The following is a 14,208-nucleotide window of genomic DNA, read 5'->3' as shown; positions in this document are numbered from 1 at the left end:
TCGAGTAGATAGGGCGTTCGGCGACTTCTCTCGCATTCTGTTACGGAGTAGGCGGCGTGTCCGACATCTAAGATTGGCCAAGACCGCCGACATATCTCATACAGTGAACTGCGCATGTGCACCAAGAGAACGTGGGAGCAGCGTTGCGAAGATACCCACTTGGCGATGAGGTACGAGGATGCCCAGACCTCGGATGGCAGACACATCTCGGCTCAAATATACCAGTACAGTGAGTGACATTGCCCCCACGTGATGATCTCTCCGAATGGTTCGCGGACGAATGGACGAGATCTAGAGAAATTGAGGCGAATCTGTCCGTGGGAAGATTGCTATGTTCGAGTGAAATGTTATCCAGTCATTGCAGTGTGTGTGGCGGCATCTTTGAATGTTGCTGACAGAACACGAGCACCTACAATGGCCTAGCCATCACTTGCATGATCTCCGTCATCGTCCAAAAAAGACCCCTTTGTTGTCGAGACCAGACCTAATCATTCCGAGTCTTTTACCATGTTGTATGACGCCACTGACGACGCAGCGGTGCCTCTTGGCAAGCAAAGCATTTTTTTGCGCTGTCGAATTTCTGATGCCATCCGATATGCCTCCCAAGCTTTCTAGATGCTTGGCGGGGGTCCCCCACCAATCACATGCCGTCACCACAGGGCTGCATTCTTGGCCACGTCAGATGGACCTCGATCATGCTCCGCTGCCTTTCCTCTGTCCTCTTGGCGTTCGCCGCCTCATCGGTTCCGCTGCCCCTCTCTTCCCACCACCTGCACTGCCAAGACTACGTCCGAACACCGCCGCGGACACTGCGGACCACAATCGGGATGTCGGGTATATCGCGGGAGTAGACTTGTGTTGGCATCCTGGAGGGCAAATCGTCGACGACAATGGCATGGGAGGCACCGCTGAGATGTGGGAAGCACGACCGACACGATGGGATAACTCCACCAAAACCAACGCCATGACGAGCATATCGACATGTGCAAAAGTCTATTCCGACCTTGCGGCCGACAGCTTGGGGCAATTCAGTTAGAGGCAACTCGTCCTTTCCAAAGATCACACACGAAACCCCAGAGTCGCCGGCTGCATGGGGACAAACCAGTACAGTAGCTTCATCACAAGCGGGAAGCTACTTGCCGCAAACGCTCTTTCACAGACGCCAAGGCTGACCTCATACCATCGGTCTTGGGTGTTGAGCCTTCAGCAGCCCTGCAGTACCATATCATCTGTCGTGCCTCGGGATATATATTGACCTCGATGCCCTTCAATGGCGTTTCTGTTGTATATTAATTCTAAGCAAGCCGAGGAGCAGACCTCAGACAATCGTTTATCCTTAATCGAAATCAACTCCCTGTCCTACATCATATTACTTCGCCGATTTGCTCGAATCACTTATCCCTGCAGCTGCTGCTAAGCGCAATGGGTGCTCCTAAGGAGGACCTCAGCGGCCATGTGTCGGGCCAATCAAACAAACCACTTTCACAACCAGCTCACGCTCTACCATGGAAGACCGTAGTCGAAGAACTCCGAGCCGATCCTGAAGATGGTCTCACGTCCAGCAACGCAGGTGAACGTTTAATCGAATACGGTCGCAACGAACTTGGAGAGTCCTCAAAGGTCAACCCAGGCAAAATCTTGATCCGCCAGATTGCAAATGCCATGACACTCGTGCTCCTGATTGCCATGGTCGTCTCGTTCGCGATCATGTCATGGATTGAAGGTGGTGTCATTGCGGCTGTCATCGGTGTCAACATCACTGTCGGTTACATCCAAGAATACAAAGCTGAGAAGAATATGGACTCCCTTCGATCTCTAAGCTCTCCCACCGCTCAAGTTGTTCGCGATGCCAAATCCGTCAGTATCGGCACTGTTGAGGTCGTACCCGGCGACCTCGTCGAGCTCAAGACTGGTGACACCATCCCCGCCGATATCCGATTGATCGAGGCAGTCAACTTTGAAACAGACGAAGCATTGCTCACTGGTGAATCCCTACCGGTTCGCAAAAACACCGACGATGTGTTTGATACAACCACGGGACCCGGCGATCGTTTGAACGTTGCCTACAGCTCTTCGAAAGTCACCAAAGGTCGTGCTACTGGAATCGTCTTTGCCACTGGAATGCACACCGAGATTGGTTCAATCGCTGCTGCTCTCCGAAAGAAGGACAGCAAGATCAGACCTGTGAAACGCAAGGAGGATGGCAGTGCCGCGAGTTATCGATACGTACAGGCTGCTGTTCTGACCATGAGCGACATTGTCGGTTCCTTCCTCGGTGTCAATGTGGGAACTCCTCTACAGAAGAAACTGTCCCGTCTGGCGGTTTTGCTCTTCTTCATCGCCGTCATTTGTGCCATCATCGTCTTGGCTGCCAACGAATTCCGGGACCGTCAAGAAGTTATCATCTATGCTGTCGCCACCGGTCTATCTATGATTCCCGCTTCACTCGTCGTTGTTCTTACCATTACGATGGCCGCAGGAACCAAGCGCATGGTTGAGCGAAACGTCATCGTCCGTAACTTGCGATCTCTCGAGGCTTTGGGTGCCGTCACCGACATCTGCTCTGACAAGACCGGTACCCTCACACAAGGCAAGATGGTTGCAAAGAAAGCATGGATCCCAGCCAAAGGAACATACACCATTGGCGCAATCAGCGAACCTTTCAACCCTACCGTTGGGGAGATCTCCCATGAGGAGGAAGAACCCCGAAACATGAAGGCCGACGCCTCGGGCAAAAAGTCCTCGTACGCTGAAATCGTCCAGGGAAATGAGTCACTGAAAGCATACCTTCGTGTTGCGTCGCTCGCCAACTTGGCCAACGTTCACGAGACAGACGGCGAGTGGCACGCCCGTGGAGACCCTACCGAAATTGCAATCCAAGTCTTTGCTTCTCGTTTCTTGTGGAACCGACGTGGATCCGTGTCTGGAGACAACCCGGCATGGAAGGCCATCTCAGAATACCCCTTCGATTCGGACGTCAAGAAGATGAGTGTGTTGTACAAGGATCTGGGCAGCGGCGAAGTCTTTGCCTTTACCAAGGGTGCTGTCGAAAGAGTCATCGCATCTTGCATTTCTTATGTCGCCGATGACGACGCCGAGCCTGTCGAGATGACCGATGCCTACCGGGAGCAAATTCTCGAGAACATGGAAGCTCTCGCCAAGCTGGGCCTTCGTGTACTCGCGCTCGCCAGTCGAAAATACGAAGAGCCCATCGTGGACAATACTGAGATCGACCGCGCCAATATTGAAAAGGACTTGACTTTCCGAGGTCTTATCGGACTTTACGATCCACCCCGTCCTGAGTCTGCCGAATCCGTTAGACGCTGCCACGAAGCCGGTATTGAAGTCCACATGCTTACCGGTGACCACCCCGGTACCGCACGCGCTATCGCTCAACAAGTCAACATTCTTCCCACCCGCATGAGCGAAATCAGCAAGGACGTGGCTGATTCTATGGTCATGACCGCTGCTCAATTCGACGACCTCTCCGACGACCAGATTGATGCTCTACCAGTACTTCCGCTTGTCATCGCACGTTGCGCTCCCATGACCAAAGTGCGCATGATTGAAGCTCTCCATCGCCGCAAACGTTTCTGCGCCATGACTGGTGACGGCGTCAACGACAGCCCCTCTTTGAAACGCGCTGATGTTGGTATCGCCATGGGCCAAGCCGGTTCTGACGTGGCCAAAGATGCCTCTGATATCATTCTCACCGACGACAACTTTGCCAGTATCCTTGCTGCTGTCGAAGAAGGTCGACGTACGTTTGACAACATTCAGAAATTCGTCCTGCACTTGCTCGCTCAGAACATCTCTCAAGCACTTGTTCTCCTCATCGGATTAGTCTTTAAGGACAGCGAGCGACTGTCCGTTTTCCCGCTCGCTCCGATCGAGATTCTCTGGATTATCATGATCACGTCTGGTTTCCCTGATATGGGTCTCGGTTTCCAAGAAAAGGCCCCTGACGTTCTCCAACGCCCGCCGCAGAGTCTCAAGCGAGGCATCTTCTCAATTGAGATCATGATCGACATGCTCGTATACGGCCTGATCATCGCCGGTCTGTGTCTCTCCTCCTTTGTGCTGGTCCTCTACCTATGGGGCGGTGGCCAGATCGGCTTCCGCTGCAACGAGAGCATCGGCGACGGCTGCGACACCATCTTCCGCGCACGCGCGACTTGCTTCGCCACCATCACCTGGTTCTCCGTCTTCCTCGCTTGGGAGGTCATCGACATGCGCCGCAGTTTCTTCCGCATGCAGCCTGGTTCACCCTTCATCTTCACCCAATGGATGCGCGATGTCTGGCGAAACAAATTCCTCTTCTGGTCCGTCATGGCCGGTTTCATCACCATCTTCCCGGTCCTCTACATCCCCGTCATCAACGATGTCGTCTTCAAGCACACCGGCATCTCATGGGAATGGGGCATCGTCTTTGTTGCTTCTTTGCTCTTCTTCGCTGGCGTCGAATCGTGGAAGTGGGCGAAGCGAATCTACTTCCGCCGCCAGGCCAAGAAGAACGGTGTCGTCTCGAACGACGATGTCGAGTCGAGAATCTTCAAGCGTTACCTTACAGAGTCGAGCATCGGCGATGAGAAGACTTTGGCTTAGACTTTTGTTTGCAATTACGTTGGTTTTCTTTTCCGGGTTCTACAAGAGATTTTTGGGGGGTTGACGCACATAATATCACGCATGGGTGGCTTTTTGTTTGCGATTTCCCTGCAAGGGGTTATGATCTCATGTCAGATGAACATGATACGATGAACTCGAAGGTTTCTGAATTGTTATCTTTTCTGTTATGATTACGTGGAAATCTCCGGCGACGAGGATAATGATGTTTGCGAATAGCTTCTCTCGAGTAGAGTTCAAAATTGATGAATGAAAAAAACTTCAAAAACGTTGTTGCATTGCGATGCTTACATTTTGCTAATTTCCAACCACTTTCAGTTTCGCCGTGATATCAGTATCATCCCCTCGGGCTTTTCTCCTGCCCGAGAACAATTTGTCCAATTCGTATCACCGTGGCCGTTTTTGTCGACCCCAAACGATGAAAGTAGATGTAGTCATCATTGCAAGCCGTTTCGCGTCAAAACGGGCGCGCACGTCTTTCGTTCCGTCTAGATGGCAACGTCGGGGACAGCAACCCAGGCGTCATCGAACGAATAGCAACAATTTCCGGGCCTGCCTGCCTTGCGATAACGTCGTGTGACGATGGATGCCGTCATCTCAAGGTCTCGATGTTCTTCCTGGGCTGGTCTCGAACATGTGTGTGCCATGGTCAACTGTCTTGCCTTCCCAGAGACAGCGAGCTAGAGACTGAGTTCTTCTTCCTCTGTCTCTCCTTCGTTATTGTTCACGTGAACATATCGTTACCTCGGTAAACACATGTAGAGGGCGATATCTGTGCCAATGCGTCATCTCGTCATGAATGGCGCTTTTAGATTGACACGATTGACCAACAGGCCGGTCGGATCAATATCGCCGACCGTTTGTGGCTGGGCGAATTTCGCTCCTGCTGCTACTACAGCCTCATCGCCACAACATCTGGACGTCCTTGGCCAGGTGATGATACGTGCACGTAAGAAGAGATCCGGTGAATAGTCCAATGATGTTCATCGGATTCAATGTTGCATGCATGTTAACGGAGATCCATGTAGATTCTCGTGTGATAGATTATTCATCGGCTGCAGCAACCAGCTGGACATGATCCGTCTTCATCAATATCACCAAAACCTAAAACATGGAAGATCTAGCGTGGGGATACACCTGAATTGCAAGACAAAAGAACAGCAGAGGCTGCAGAGCGAGCAAATAATGACAGCGCCCAGACTTATCCACGTACTCACGACCATCCAGGGTCGATGACGTGCCGCATCCCGCCGGCATGGCAAGCCGTACAGCCGGAAACTATCATGACCAGAGCCTCTGCCCGGATGGCGGTAAGCTGGGAATCTGATCATCATGTGTCTCAAATTTTCCAGACGCGCCCATCGTCCAAATAAACAGTAGATAATGAGTAGAGCATACTCGATAGTCTGGCTCGACAAGACAGGTTTGGGCGTTATTATGCGTGTGGAACGGTCAGCGTTGTTCCACCCGTCGACGCTCAGCCAAAATCGAGTCCATCATCACGATGGCTGTGTCATGCAGACGGATGATGGTCGGTCGGGAGGCATGTCTCTCTCTTTCTCGTCGCCACAAACCTCGTCTCGGCCGTAGGTGGCAAGAAGTCTTGGAGTTAGCATATACGAAGAGGCCGAGCGGACTGGCACGGCTGGTCAGGCGAGTTCGATAGATGAATTTGTCCTGGACTATATTATAAACATACTGCCGGGAGAACCATGGCTCTGTGCACGCTTCGTTCCGCTGCTAGGTTGACGTTCCCATGGGCTTCACGAGCTTTCTTCCCTCGGCGAAACCTCTGTTTCAGCCTCATTCTAGACCCCTCCTGAAACAGCTGATGTCTCGAAATCGCGAGCGTAGCCTTTCGTAGCTAGTCTGTCGGGCCTGAAAGGTCATAGACCGTATGTGGTGTATACGAGCATATATGAAGTGCCACACGGCTGTGCTCACAGAAGTGGATTCACCTGAATCAGTGCCGTCAATACTCGACATGACGCTTTAATCAGGGGTTTCCCATCGACTAGACGAAGATGTCGTCTTCATCACTGCTTGAGCTTGTTTGACTTTTGTCCAAGTCCAATGCCTAGCAGGAATGCAATGCGGAAGCTGGCGCCGACGTACACAAATCCTAAACGAGATTCTCAACATTTTCGATCTTCCACTCGATTTTCGAGGTTCCGAGGAACGTTGCTTACCTAGGTTCCCCCAGTACATTGCATTCCATTTCCAGAATTGCCAGTAAAGCTCTGATCCGCCCGCGCCGACAACGCTGTAGAGATGTCCAAAATCCGCGAGAAGGAGGACAAAGAGGTACACACGCCAGACGTGGACATCACGCGTAGAGCGTAGCACTAGTCCTTCGTTGAGCGCAAAGGCGAGGTACATGTTGGCCAGTTGGTTGAGTACGATGCTCTCGCGCGTCGATACACCCACATTGCTGCCATCTTGGGATGATAGGATATTGAGATCGTGTGACATCGTCATGTCCATGTACTCCCGCTGGCGGAAGAAAGCATAGTAGAACCCCGCGAAGGTGGAAACGGGTTCGATGTAGAGGAACTGTAAACACGTGCGAGAATGGGATTTAGTCAGGATCAATCGAGCCTCTCTTCTCGGCTATGACATGTCTAACTTCGTGATTTCCACCAGATCAAGGACAGTGGATGTACAGGAGCCCAGAGGAATTAGGTGGTCTTACAAACAGAGAATAGAGAAACGGGATCGACACCGCACTCGAAGAGCGTGATGAGGCCATGTCCGAGGTGTCTTTGATAGGCTTGTTCCCTGCCTGTAAGTTTTACCGTGCGATTTTCTGAGGGAATCTCATTGGTCAGCTGCTTCAGGCCAGTCCAAGTCGCGCGCTTGATGATTGAATACCTTAGTACGTCTCAAATTAGCGAAAACAATGCAGGAAGAGGCACAATGACAGGTCAACCCGTCAAAATCGAGGATGTCAAAGTCGATATTCAGAAACCTATAATGGCTAGCTTTCCCGTACCGGACCCTTTTCTGATGACTAACCGGCGGGAATGATATGTGGTCTGGAGATGTTATTTATTACAGGATCTCGAGGTTTGTATGGCAAAGCGTAGCTGAGCAGGCGACACGAGCTTCGTCCTCCAGCCTTCTCTGATCAACGACAACTCTCCAGAGCGTAGTAGGGAAGTAGCCGTCAAATGAGCCGAACACTCCGGTCAGCCGGCCAAACAATCTATTTTCCTGAACCATATCCAGGGCTGCCGCGAGTATCGAGCCGATGAGATGTTTCAATGACGATTTACGAACACTTGATGACGAGACGTAAAGCCTCTTTACGTGTCTCTCAAAGTGCTTCCAGGCTCCTTGTCATGCTCTGACTTGGATGTTTCGCATCCAGGACCGCCGGCCAACACTCTCGTGCGGGCCGAACGGCGAAAAGGCCGAGCGCCAATAGCTCTACGTTATCACACATGTCAAAGCTGAAGTGCAAGGGTGACAGGATCCTTCCTGCCTTGATCCTGGACAGACATTGCGCATTGGAGTTGATGACAGCCACGTCTGTGTATACTGTACTAATGAACAAACTATTGTATCTGTCAATAGACCTTCCATCCTGGCAACCTTGAAATATTGGATCAGGACGAGCCAATCACAACAGTGAAAGTTCAAAATGATTTCGGGAAGCGCCGTGCCACGATCCGGGCATGCACAACAATAGCAAGAATGACCTGTCGGTGTTTTGATATGCGCAGCTTGACTGCATGACGAAAGGCAGAACATATCGTACACAACGACGGCCGCGTGGGAGGGTGTTCAAGTTCAATCCGAAATGAAGGTACTCGCCCGCGGACGCATGCGTGACTGGGCTTCCCCGGAAACGTGAACGGCGGGTGCTGTGACAAGCAGAGCACCAACAGCGTCGTGAGACAGCCCAAAGCAAGACATTACAGTAAAAGGTGTTTGCTGGTGGTGTGCCGCGCCGCAACGTCAATCTGCAGCAAAGCCGAGAAGCATGATGTCTAGTGTAGGCGTTCTACAGATCACACATTCTCAATGGATCTATTGACGGAATGCAAAGGTTCGGAAGCCTTCGAGACAGAATAAATTAGGCAAAATTGAGGATGTTTGTTGGTTTGAGTTATTTGTCCTTTTGAATGGGGAGAACAACCAGCAGATCGTCAGCAGGCGTTGAAGGCGAGGAGGGGGCCACGGGAATCCTGAAGAGTCGTAGCGCTTCGACCTGAGAGGAGAACGGCGTGAACGGACGCTTTGCCGATCATGTGAACCGTTTAAAGTTAGCCTGGGGCGCCTCCATCACTGGTGATTCCCCGGCCTTTTACCTGGACACACGAGACATTGTCGGAACAAGGGCGCGAACCGAAGCAAGTTCAAGCAGAGCCATGGATCACACACCCTCTAGGCCATTCCGCCAGCTAATCTGCTCACCGACAAGCCAAACGTCCCAGCAGCTGCCACGTACGCCGGGTGAGCTGCGAAGACGGCAACATGCAGATTGTTCCAACTCGTGACTATCCGGCACGCCTGAAAGGATAGGGCAAAGAGTGCAAGTCGTCGTACGTGATTTGGGTTGGAATCCTGCAAACAAAATTCTGCACGCCTCGATGTGTTCCAGCACGCCCAGTCTGTGAACCGTCGCGCTGCTGTTGTCTCAACCTCGGGACCATGCCTTATTTCAAATGGCTGATGGCGCCGTCCGTATTCTTTACCAAAGTTCGTGCAAGAATGCTCCACGGGCGCTCCACGAATTTGATTAGTTTCCTCGTCAACTGCGAAGACAGCCGCACCCATCAAATGCTTCATTCATATCAGGGGTCACCAATCTATGATGCCCCTTGTGGGTAGGGGCACGAATGAAACATCTGAAGTCATCTTTCGCTAATTCTGCAGGCCATCTTCACGTATGAGACCGATCGATCCTCGGTCGAAATGATGAGACTACAGCATGACGCATATCGTATGTTGAACTCTTTCCCTGGAGTGCGTCCAGTAGTTGAATCCCTCGTCTCCGCCCAAGCGTATCCTGGTCCCAATAACGTGATTGCATGTCTCTGTCCTGGTGCCTCATCGCTTGATGTGTTGTCGCTGCCATCTCGTCCTGGAGTAAGAGGCTTCTTGGCATTTACTCTCGCCTTTTGTTTCTGAGCGATGTTAGTGTGAAATGTATATAGTCTCACCGGTGCTGGCATTTTTTCGTCCACCAGTCCAAGAGTCGCGGGTCCACCGAAACGTCGGCATTGTCTCATTTCACGGTGCTGTTTTAACGTCTACTGCAAAGCCAGCGGCAAGCCCGCGCCCGCGCCCGTCGCTCGATACTGAAGCAAGGACTTACTTACCGACTTATTACCACATCAACGCTTTCATATCTGCTTGTACATTACATTCCTTTCAACTGTCCATCTCGACTGGTGGTGCATGGATTCGGCAATCTCAGTATAAGTGCCAGCCATAGCCAACCATAACTCCTCGAGAGGCATCTCGATCGCTGTGCCCGATCTTCCTGTCTGGCGACGCGCCCGTCGGGTTGTCTCGTCCTTACAACCACTTTCGCCTCACCTTTTGTGACACACCAAGCCGGTCTTCTTCCGCCAAGCAACGCACGACATCATCATAACCTCGTCACGCAGTTCTTACCTCGCTCGCTCTCAGGGTGTTAAGTAACCGGTCCACGAGATCCATTGGGCCTGGATCCGTTGTCTTGCCTTGCATCTCTTCTTCTTCGCGCAGAGGACAGTCCACACTCTTTCGAACACTGACATGATGTCGTACGACGGCGAATATCCCCAGCGGTCATCGCAGACTGTTCGACCGCACACTGTTCACGCAACCTCGTCCCTCCTATCATCAACAGCAGCCTCAACCTACATCGCCGAAGAAGATGAAGATCATTCAGATGCGGACCTCACTCCACGTGCTTCCGCAAGCAGCCTAGCACAGAACGTCATGGACCGACGGCGGATATCTCGCGACGACACGGCAGCAGACATGCACCAAGTCGAAGAGGATATGGTTGCTGGTCCATCAAAAGGATATCGGCCTGTTCAGAGCGTCGTACCAGAAGAGAGCGTTGATGGTATGGAAGGTTGTTCAAGTGTAGACGGAACATCAATGGGATCATCCTCGGCGCGTACGATTCCGTTTCCGGCCTTGGCAATGGAGCATTCGGCAGAGACAAAGTCCTTGGGCCGAAGGTGGTCAAGGAATTACAAGCAACGGTTGCAGGAGAGCGTGCAGAAGTCATCCGCCACGCTCAAGTCACGCATCAGGAGGTCTAGTCAGCCATTTGCTTCGCTTTCCAGTGACGACGCCTACGTGGATCAGGTCATGGGTCGAACACCAACGTCACCTTCAAAAAGAAGTTCAATGCGCCAGGGTGAAGAGCGACCTAGAAAGCTACGCCTCGGACCTTCATTCTTTCCCACCGCCAGCGAGCTACGGAAAGACACACCTGCTCCCCCTCCGTCAACCCTTCCTCTACGTGCTGCCTCTACCCGACACATGTCGCCAATCAACGCGCCCGGCGGCGACCGAGCGCGGAAAGCCGCTGCACTGCACAATACTCAGCCTGCGGTGCTCACACAAAGCAGTGCTAGTCACGACTGGCCAATGTCTGATGATGATGAAGGCCCACGCAGACTACGACTAGGATCCCTCAGCAGTGCTGCGGATAGCGGTGCTGATTTATCTACTTACAGCGGTTCGGAGATGTCATCCCGGGATCATGACGGTGACGTTGATATGGACTTGGACAGCCCAATCATTGCACCACAAAGCTCAAACTCATACGATTTCGTCAAGCAGGGAATACTTCCCTATGAGTTGGTTTTGGAGGTATTTGAATACCTGGGAGCCGAGGACTTGCTCAACGCCGAACGTGTCAACAAAGCATGGTACCAGATTGCCAGCAAGGCTTCAGTCTGGCGGACCGTGTTCCTCACCAAATACGGTCGCAAGGTTTACACCGATCCACCACCAATTCAAGTGGGAGGTTTAGGCATTGGTCGTACGGATCGGCGCCCGAATCAGCAATGGCGGAAGATGTACAAGGCTCGCGAGCGACTGGACAACAACTGGAGACGTGGTGCCGAGAATGCAGGCAAAGCGGTCTATCTTTCGGGTCACACTGACAGTGTCTACTGCCTCCAGTTCGACGAGGAAAAAATCATCACTGGATCACGAGACAGGACCATCCGAGTTTGGGATATCAACACATACACCTGCATCAAGGTTATTGGCGGGCCAACAGTGCGGCCGATCCTCGGCCCGAAGGTTCTCCGCACCGTCGACTATCCTTCATTCCACATGGCGACGGCAAGTGTCAACGGCACGGCATACGGCAATGAGATTTATCACGTCCCGCGAGAATGGCATGATGCCAGCATTCTGTGCTTGCAGTACGACAGCAAAATCCTCGTGACCGGCTCCTCCGACTCCGACCTTCTTATTTGGGACATTGCCACGTATGAGCCTATCAAGCGCCTGAGAAAGCACACTGGTGGCGTCCTTGACGTGGCACTTGACGCTAAGCATATTGTGTCATGTTCCAAAGATTCTCGAATTATTGTGTGGGACCGCGAAACACTAGAGGCGAAGGGCGACCTCACTGGCCACCGCGGTCCGGTGAACGCAGTACAGCTCCGCGGAAACTACCTTGTTAGTGCTAGCGGTGACGGCGTCGCTCGCCTATGGGACCTCACACAGATGAAGTTGATCAAGGAGTTCTCTCCCAAGGAGCGTGGTCTAGCTGCTGTGGAATTTTCCGAGGACATGCGTTACGTGCTCGCCGGCGGTAACGACAACATCACTTACAAATTCGACACCAACACTGGCGCGGAAGTCATGCAGTTCACCGGTCATTCGCAGCTCGTGCGCTCACTCTGGCTTGACAGCGCCAACAACCGAGTTGTGTCGGGCAGTTACGACCTGGATCTTCGCGTGTACGACTTCGTCACAGGCGAAGAGCTTTGGCGCGGCGAGGAGTGGACAACTAGCTGGATGCTCGCTGCCAAGTCGGACTACCGTCGCATCGTTGCCACATCCCAGGATGGCCGCATTCTGCTGGTCGACTTTGGTATTCTGAAGGGTGCTCCGACATATAACTCCTGCGACGGGATGCCAATTGACAACATTGACCTGTTGCGCGGCCCCGACGAGACTACGGCCATTCAATTCAGGAACCCCTGGGAGTCAGACTCGCGGTCAATTATGTGCTAAGCACCTGTCGATTCGTCTACATTGATCTTCCTGGCATTGCAGCATTTCAGCGCCACGAAGCTGCTCATGAACTCCAGCTTCACGAATCGATTTTTGAACAGCTCTGCGCGCGACCTTTACGAATCCCTACGACTTTCATCGTGCCATTACTCTTCAGCATTGCCCAACACTGTTGACCACCCTGCACATCCAACGCTCGGCTCGGCGACTTTTCACCCTCGCTCTACCGTCAACATTGTCGTCAATACGACCATCGTGATCATTAATCAGCATACAAGGAGGCCTCCTCAGGAAAGTACGGACGGAGCATCGAGCGGTGACAGTATCACTGCGTGGAATCCTGGGGAGGCAAGACGAAGGGGTAATTCTTTCATTTCTACCATATCATCAGGCATTTGAACAACTCTTTTCATGAAAAAGGACATAGCGGCGTCTGTGTTGGGCTTTTCGGTCTTCTGGTTAGGATTTTGTCATTCTGCTTTTCCGGTGTTCTTTGATGCCGCTGCTTTCTTGGATGCTCAGTTTCTGTCGATGCGGGCACTTTTGTTTCACATCGGGGTTTTGTTCGGGGATCATACGAGGCGTTCATTGTTTTTCTTGGAGTCGTGTTTGTTCTCTCTCTCTGTGTGTTGCCTGTCGGTCGCTTCATCACTACTACTATCTTGAGAAATCTACTATTCGATCACTATTTGTGTCAACCTGTGTCGGCAATATTGTGTCAGTTAGACAGCACGAATCGTCGTAAATCCACAAGCTGCATGTGTCCGGCTTTGCCCAATCTTACCTTCAACGTATTACGACATGACACGACCCATGGAGGAGTCACCGTCCAGCTGCCTCCGTGACACACAAGTTGGATAACCGATGTGCCCTACGATAGCAATAAGTATCCATTCCTACCTTGAAAGGTTGCAAGAGAAATCCATGGATTCGTGGATGGATGGATGGATCGTCCTGACATTAGGGTTGGGGTTATAATGATGAGAGGATCAGGGTTACTGAAGAGGTGACGGGAGAAATCGGCTTCAGGCATCGGTCAAATTGGACGGGACGACTCGAGGGTTTGATAAAAACGATGGGCTGGCGGTCTCTGTGTTCAAAGGTACCGTCCTGGGTATATGAGAAATTCCGTGGAAGTATCAGTTTGTCAATCATCAAACATCAGGAAGCGTCAGTATCTGATAAGTTATCGGGGCGTCCTGCTCAATTTGACCGATGGCTGTTCCACGATCGTGACTTTCCTCAGCGTTTCCGAATCACCGCGATGGCCATGACCGCGCTGGAGTGAACATGATGATGAATCTGTCAACGCTGTAATAAATCAACGTCGGCGCGTCGATTGTGTCCATCGGCTTGGCTCCCGGACATGCATGGACATTC

At 52.0% G+C, this 14,208-nt stretch overlaps 4 protein-coding genes across 4 annotated transcripts; 2 read left to right on the top strand and 2 right to left on the bottom strand.

Moving 5' to 3' along the window:
* Positions 1-1,422: 1,422 nt before the first annotated feature.
* On the top strand, positions 1,423-4,605 carry K489DRAFT_372979 (Na(+)/Li(+)-exporting P-type ATPase; the record flags this gene model as incomplete). Its single annotated transcript, XM_033603383.1, has 1 exon — positions 1,423-4,605. One exon carries the CDS (start codon positions 1,423-1,425, stop codon positions 4,603-4,605), a length of 3,183 nt encoding a protein of 1,060 aa, XP_033456766.1.
* Positions 4,606-6,264: 1,659 nt separating this feature from the next.
* On the bottom strand, positions 6,265-7,716 carry K489DRAFT_383295 (uncharacterized protein). Its single transcript, XM_033605563.1, has 4 exons — positions 7,495-7,716; positions 7,316-7,429; positions 6,813-7,176; positions 6,265-6,745 (listed from the first exon to the last, which is right to left on the bottom strand). The coding sequence occupies exons 2-4, from the start codon at positions 7,370-7,372 to the stop codon at positions 6,660-6,662; spliced, it is 507 nt and encodes a 168-aa protein (XP_033456765.1). The 5' UTR covers positions 7,373-7,429; positions 7,495-7,716; the 3' UTR covers positions 6,265-6,659.
* A 3,603-nt stretch (positions 7,717-11,319) lies between these two features.
* K489DRAFT_324874 (WD40 repeat-like protein) lies at positions 11,320-12,828 on the top strand (the record flags this gene model as incomplete). The annotated part of the gene is made up of 1 exon (XM_033601790.1): positions 11,320-12,828. The coding sequence occupies one exon, from the start codon at positions 11,320-11,322 to the stop codon at positions 12,826-12,828; it is 1,509 nt and encodes a 502-aa protein (XP_033456764.1).
* Positions 12,829-13,121: 293 nt separating this feature from the next.
* On the bottom strand, positions 13,122-13,655 carry K489DRAFT_57423 (uncharacterized protein). The gene is made up of 2 exons (XM_033608730.1): positions 13,613-13,655; positions 13,122-13,502 (listed from the first exon to the last, which is right to left on the bottom strand). Exon 2 carries the CDS (start codon positions 13,475-13,477, stop codon positions 13,238-13,240), a length of 240 nt encoding a protein of 79 aa, XP_033456763.1. The 5' UTR covers positions 13,478-13,502; positions 13,613-13,655; the 3' UTR covers positions 13,122-13,237.
* Positions 13,656-14,208: the final 553 nt, after the last annotated feature.

This window comes from Dissoconium aciculare, assembly GCF_010015565.1.
Source record: "Dissoconium aciculare CBS 342.82 unplaced genomic scaffold K489scaffold_12, whole genome shotgun sequence".
NCBI classification, from domain to species: Eukaryota; Fungi; Ascomycota; class Dothideomycetes; order Mycosphaerellales; family Dissoconiaceae; genus Dissoconium; species Dissoconium aciculare.
The sequence above is the reverse complement of the archived record's forward strand: the minus strand, read 5'-3'. Positions and strand labels throughout refer to the sequence as shown.

Excerpts from the sequence above, each read along its gene's own strand:
- K489DRAFT_57423 (XM_033608730.1), bottom strand. The coding sequence starts at position 13,477 with ATGAAGCGACCGACAGGCAACACACAGAGAGAGAGAACAAACACGACT.
- K489DRAFT_383295 (XM_033605563.1), bottom strand. The coding sequence starts at position 7,372 with ATGGCCTCATCACGCTCTTCGAGTGCGGTGTCGATCCCGTTTCTCTAT. Across the intron at positions 7,177-7,315 it reads CGTTTCTCTATTCTCTGTTT|TTCCTCTACATCGAACCCGT; the intron begins GTAAGACCACCT and ends ACGTGTTTACAG. Across the intron at positions 6,746-6,812 it reads AATGTACTGGGGGAACCTAG|GATTTGTGTACGTCGGCGCC; the intron begins GTAAGCAACGTT and ends AATCTCGTTTAG.